General features: G+C 41.6%; 1 protein-coding gene across 4 annotated transcripts in view; it reads left to right on the top strand.

Annotated features, from left to right (window-relative positions):
• ADGRG6 (adhesion G protein-coupled receptor G6) overlaps positions 1 to 2,889 on the top strand; it is a 128,987-nt gene extending 126,098 nt beyond the window's left edge. For 3 of the 4 annotated variants that reach the window (XM_004673903.2, XM_012723107.1, XM_012723109.1), the window contains exon 24: positions 24 to 2,889. In XM_004673903.2, the coding sequence (XP_004673960.2) occupies positions 24 to 217 (194 nt within the window). In that variant the 3' untranslated portion in view covers positions 218 to 2,889. The remainder of the gene's footprint in view (positions 1 to 23) is intronic. The other variant, XM_012723111.1, reaches the window with a different exon arrangement.
• Positions 2,890 to 6,564: the final 3,675 nt, after the last annotated feature.

A 6,564-nucleotide genomic window follows, 5' to 3' on the forward strand; every position in this document is an offset into this window, starting at 1 on the left:
TTTATATCTTTTTTTTTTTGCAGACAGTACTTCCATGGACAAGTCCTCTTCCAAACTGACCCATGCTGATGAAGCTGAAGCTGATGAAGAACAGATATCAGTCATCCCTGACCACGAGGTCATTGATAAGGTTAAGGGTTACTGCAGTGCTCATTCAGATAACTTCTATAAAAATATTATCATGTCAGATACTTTCAGCCACAGCACAAAGTTTTAATGTCTTTAATATAAGAAAAAGGAATCAGAAATGTGAAGATCTCCAGGCAGTGAAAACTGCAACTAGCAGTTGTAAATATGTGATTCCCTTGGTAACTGCATATATTATGTGCAATGTATTTTTTTAAGGAGACTTTGTGAAGTTCAAAATCTGTCTTTTCAGTGCATTTCTTTCCTGTGGAGGTGCCCTTATCACTAGAATATCAGTGCTGAGAACAGTGGGACTTAGCAGCTGCAGGAGATACGATTTTTTAAATGAAGTTGAATCAAACCTGCCCACAACTCTGGAGAGGGCAGTGACATTAAAATTAGAGGACAAGACTAAGAGAACTAAGGATAAGTCATTCTTCAGGGGCTTCTTCATAGACTACTTAATAGTTAGCTTTGGACGTGGCCATGTGCTTCATCCTCTTTGTCAAAAGTCAGAGGCATCCTAATAACCATGTTGATGCCCACAGATCCCAGTATCAGTTTCTATGAAAGCAATACTATTTTCTGTTTTCTCCATGAAATATCAAATATGAATATGAAAAAAAGTGTAATGTCTGACCTAAAGATGATTATATTAAATGTTTAAATCTTCAAGAGCATCACATGCTGGAGAAATCAAAAAATTCCAAAATATTGTCCTATTTATATAAAGCCATATAAATGTCTGTTCTTTTGCTTGGTGGAGTCAAGACACAAGGCTTAATTAAGTATCGTCATTAATTTTAATTTAATCCCATACATTTGAATCAAGTTTAGTGCTGCATTCCTGTAATGTAGACCACCCAGGAGTTGAAGATGAATCTCTTACAATTCTACTTTTTTCTTCTGCCGTATATTGAACCCACAGGCTCATGGGAGGAGTGAGAATTTCCACTCGGCATGTGGTGTCTCTGCCTTGCCCTTCCGTAGACAGGCAGTTGGCAATCCCTGTAGGAAGTATAACCAGTGAGGTTCCATGGTCCTGTCTGTGCTCTAGAGACAGTGAGACATTTCTAGTTGCACAAATGAAACAACCTCTTTCTCTTTCAAGAGTTTTGTTCCAAGGGATATAAACTGAGACATGTGGCTAACTTACCATAATCATTTATAATTTATAAACACTGGGCCTACAAATGCTAGTCTGAAATTTATTTGTGTATAACTCCTCTGATTATAAGAACCAGAGGAAGTCTGGCAGGGTAGACGGTGTGTGATTCATGGACGAGGTTGCTGCATATACACTGTGCATAATATTAAGCAGCTTACCTAACTTTTAAACTATTCTGACTCATAAGTGGGAAGCTGCATTTTCATTGTTCTTAAATGCTGGTGTCATATTCAGATTCTTAGAAATCAATTTTAGTTTGTGTTTTACCTTTACATTTGCTCTGGATTATCTGGGGTGTATCTGGTGGGGGAAGTAGCAGGTAAGTGAATAGAACATGAGACTTGCTGGCAGAGCCTGTCTGCTTGAAGGTCAAGGTGGTCAAGGTCCATGCTGAGTGCCTGGGGCTTTTCTCCACCAGCCCCCACCCCATTCTCTCCTTCCCCCACACAACTGTGCAGAATAAAGGTATGAGACCTGGGAGGGCCTTCTGGTCTACACCAGCCAATGGGCTACTTGCCTTTTGCCATCTTCAACCATGAAGCTGTTTGCCAGACTGGAATTGGTGATTCAACACTGAATTTCCGTCCCATCTTACAGCTGCCCGAATGCAGTGGCTTTCCCAGAGTAGAGGCGTGGGTAGTAGGGAAGGAAATGAAATCTACAGTTCACTAAGATTCACTGATAGAGCCAAGACCTTTTCTGTAGGGCTTTACTAACAGGTTGCTTATTCTGGCAGCAGTTACATAGAGATGAACGTTAATTTTAAAGAGTCACTGAATTGTCATATACTTTACCCCCAAACCTTAGAGATTTATGATAGAATTTAATTAGCTTTCCACTGTGAGATTTCTGCCCATTGTGCTTGTTTAGTTAATAGTACTTAAGATACAAGTTGCAAAAAAGGCATTGATTTCTACTCATATTCATGCAGATGTGGGAAAACTTTTTTTTTTAAATATTTGATAACAATATCAGCTCCCCTTTAGACATTTTTGAGAACCCGTTAAGGAAAATGAAAAAATAGGGGAATAGAAACATTTGTGAATGGGTTTAGAAGTCTGAGCTGAATCCGCTCGAAGTTCTAAGCATGCAGATCTCACCTTCACTTAGCCCCTCAGCAGAGGGTGACAGGAACTTATCTGGGGAGCCAAAATTCAACTTAACCTAACTTCAAGGGTAATATCAATTCAGACTCTCTGGGTTCTTGCCCTCTTTTTGAACAACTTTGTGCTGTCCAGGCTCCTGCAGTATTTTCCAGGCCCGTCACCATCACATGCATTTAAAGCTTCTTTATCTATTGTGGCACAGACTCGCCTGTACATATTTATTTATTTGTGTTTATAAGTCTCAGCTTGTTTCTTAGCTTTGTGTCTCCCGACTTTGTTATTTTAATTAACTTTCTATCAAATAGGCTGTATATATTTTTTCTAAATACTTTGTGAAATACTTTTCTGCAGTGGTATCTTTGACTATGAGGAATAAAAGTGACTGTGAGTACTAGTCAGAATTAGCAAAAAGAAGCTACAATAGCTGATTTGCCATTTTACTTAAATGGAAAATTGTTTTTCAAATAAATACTTAAGTTGTCCGTGTTCCAAATTATTCAATTCCTTGTTGAGTGAATGTTTTTATTTCTGACTCTTAAATAGGAAAAGATTATTTGACATCTGGAAAATAACCTGCCACCAATTAAGCTAGTGACATGGGTCTACTTAGCCAAAAACACTAAGAACGAATATATTACTGAGGTCCGATTCTCTGGGGATGAATGCATTTCGATGTTCTTAGATTTTCTTAGGTTGACTGATGCTAAGCCAAGCTCTGTGGCAGATTAAAAGTAGTGCAGGTTCTTCTGGGGAAAGTCTTCAGCATCCCAGAAAGGAAACCAACTTAGAAACATCATGTAGAACTTGGGCCCTGGGATATTTTTCTCACACTGATGGTTGCTGTTTTCACTGTGGGTAGAAAATGACAGCATTTAGCCAACTTCACTGGTATGATCAGAACAGAACCTCCCCGCTTCCTTTGCTGTGGTGATTTAGGATAACTCTTCGGCGGAGGGAAGCCAAGGCCCAATTTGGCTGCCAGCGCTGCTCAGCGCAAAGTTGTGAGGCCTTTGGCGAGTCAGTGCTCAGTCGGGTCTCTGGAGCCAGGCTTTACAACTCCCATCCAAGCCTGTTAAGAAAACAGGCAGCTGCTGAGATTCATCTCTAGTCTCCTCTGAGCAGGTCGCTCCAGAAAGCTCGTGGGAAGAGCCTGGGAGGAGGTGGGAAACACTTACTTGATTCATAGATGGACCTGCGTTTGTATTATTTTGAAATCTGAAGGAAGCAGGCTTTATAAACAGTGTTTTGGAAACACTTCTGTTTTCAGTTGAATAGCCTTCGACTTCTCACAGAAAAGCATTCAATCTTTCTGTCTCCCTTCTTTCTCTCCCTCTTTCTTTCTCCTTTTCTTACTTCTTCCATTTCTCTTTCTCTCTACTTTATCCTTTCCTCCCACACATTCCATTTCTAGGAAAAATAATTATAGTAGCAATTTTCTTTTGCTTCCAGAAAAATATTCAAATGTTTGCATTTATATTCTATGGCCTGTCATAAAAAAGAAAAAAGTTAAAAATACTACATGTTTTATTACCACAGGCAGCTCCAAACTAAATTAAGTAATTTGGACCTGATACACATACAACCGAATCTGTAAACAACTGTGGGTGTCAGATGCTTCCTGTGTGTGCTCTCCCTTCTTATTTTCCCCACAGTTCTAGAAGAGGGTATTTATTAAATCTGCCATTTGGAGAAACTGGGGATTAAGGATAGTAAGTAACCCAGCAGTGGCCACAGAAAGAGGAAGGGCATGGTTCAAGCCTACGCCTGTCAGACTTTGTCTTCACTGGTCAGCCTCAGAGCACCTGGAAGAAAGACCCAAGGACAAATCCATGTCATGAGTGTCGGTAGAAGATCTAGACAAGCCGAGCTTAGTGTGAATTTGGTTTTGAAGATATGGGAAATTCTGGCAGACCTCCCCTGAGTGAGGAAACTCATTCCAGGCATGGAGATGGGTGAGTGGGGAATAGTTGAGGTTGGATCTGTGGAGGTGTTTGTAAATGAAAGAGTCGCAACACAAGCACCCAGTGTCTGACTGGGGAGTTCTATTACCAGTGGACACAAGGGAGACATAAGACTTTTCTACAAATTCAGAGAGGCAGAAGAGGAACTGAATCCTTGCTGGATTTGGCAAGGTCAATGTAGAAGGATCATTCGAAGGCAGAGGGACTGGACTTGGGGAGAAGTGTGAGGAGGCCTTAGGAGCAGGTAATAGAGTAGAAAAAGAACATGACGAATGGTATTTGTGGGAACAGGCCTCTGAGGAGTGAGGACACCTGGACAGGCCTACAGAGTCATAGTCGACCCACCTTTCGGCAGGTAGGTGCAGATTCAGCTACTTAGAACACTAAGTGCTAGGGGTTTCCATGTGGCTCAGGGCTGTGACAGATGCTCTTCCTCCTAAGTCTTTCAGCTTCTCTTTCCACATAACTTGCACATGTGATCTGAAATCACCACCATGGCACCCATTCTGGCGTCAACAAGCAACATAAATTTATAGCTCTGGTTCTCAAAAATCATATAAACATGGTTTGTATCTTACTTAAATTGGGATTTTAAAGGCTCTTGGGAATTTCCCAAGGCTCTTCAGGAAGAGCCTGAGCTGACTCAGCTTTGTTCAAGTGTCTACACCTGGTCCAAGAACACTACAGCTACACAGATTTGCCCATCAACAAGCTGTGAAGAGAACACGAGGTAAACTATTAATTCAGACAGGATCCTTAGACTGTGTTCCCCTAAAACAACTGGATTGTGCCAAAGATAAAAGTGGTTTATTAAAGGGTGTTAGTTCATTGTGTGAATGTGGGTTATCCAGGAAGCAGGATGGACTTAGAAATTCAAGCAGTTTATTGGGAGTAACACCTAAGAAACATGGGGAAGAGAAGAAGTATTCAAGTTACAGGTACAACACCCAAAACAGGAAAGTTGGAGAAGGAAATCAGGTAGGAAAAGCCCTAGGGGCAGTAGGTCCAAGGTTGGTGGGCCAGCCCGCAGGAACTCCTGTGACAAGCTGTCTCCTCCAGCACTGCCTGGTCTGTGGTGTGGCTAGGCCTGGCCACTGCTGTCCTGTGAGGCCTTGGTTGGACCTACTGAGGGAGAGAGTGTCTTCAGCACCCCACGGATTCTGCCTGCCCCTCTCCAGTGCCCGAGGGCACAGGTCCAGTGAACACAACACTGGATGCTGCCAAGAGCATCTTCAGCCAGGCACTTAACAAGGGGGAGGGACCTTAGTAAAAGAAAGTGAAGTTTAGAGGTTAACTTCCTTAACCATATGTTCCTCTATTCACTCTTACTAAGTAGAATCAAGAGAGGTCTTAGAAATGAAATTGAACTTTTTTGTCATTCCCATGTAGTCAGTTCATCAGTTTCTTGACTGACTTTTAGGTTGCCGAGAGAACAGTGGTCTGGCTGACCAGAACCAATATTTATCACACTTGCTTTAGTGTGGACTCTTGGAAAACTGTCTTGGTTCTTGTAACTTGGTGACTCAAAGAAAACCTGAGATCCCAACCAGATGCTTTGCCTGGATTCAAATACCACCTCTGTTAGTTTCTACAAGTGAGAGATTCATGTTACAGCCTCGGGAGAGGGCTGACAAGCTCTGACTGCAAGGATAATAGTGAGGCATGCAGCCATAGAGAATGACTTGTTTAAGGCTCTAAAAAGACAAATGCCAGATGATTTCACTTACAGTATATAAAGGAACCTAACTACAGCAACCAAAACAAACTCTAGAAATCTGACCGTAGAATTGAGGGTGCCCAAGGTGGAGGGTGGGGGGTGGTAAATAAGGGAGAAAGGGCCCCCATGGACAGTGGTGGAGGATGATGAGGACTGGGGAGTTGGCTTGGTGTGGTAATATCCATCTCAGGAGGCGTGGCCCTGACCTAAGTCACAGAGTGTTGTTAAATGTTACCGAAGCAAAAAATAACAATCTAAAAAACTAAAAACTCACAAATTCACAACAAAAGGTGGACCGACCCTATTTTGCTAAAGCCAACCAATCCTTCACTACGAACGAACCATGTAACATAGTAGAAAATTCACTGGATATATTTTTAGGAAACACCTACTCTGCTAGTAATGATCTGTGCTTATGGTTTTCATGTGTCCCGTATTTGTTGTGCATTTCAGTTTTTTTTTTAAAGGTCAGGAATTGAATAAGAG

This window comes from Condylura cristata, unplaced genomic scaffold, assembly GCF_000260355.1.
Source record: "Condylura cristata isolate star-nosed mole 26May11 unplaced genomic scaffold, ConCri1.0 scaffold00001, whole genome shotgun sequence".
In the NCBI taxonomy this organism is placed as follows: domain Eukaryota; kingdom Metazoa; phylum Chordata; class Mammalia; order Eulipotyphla; family Talpidae; genus Condylura; species Condylura cristata.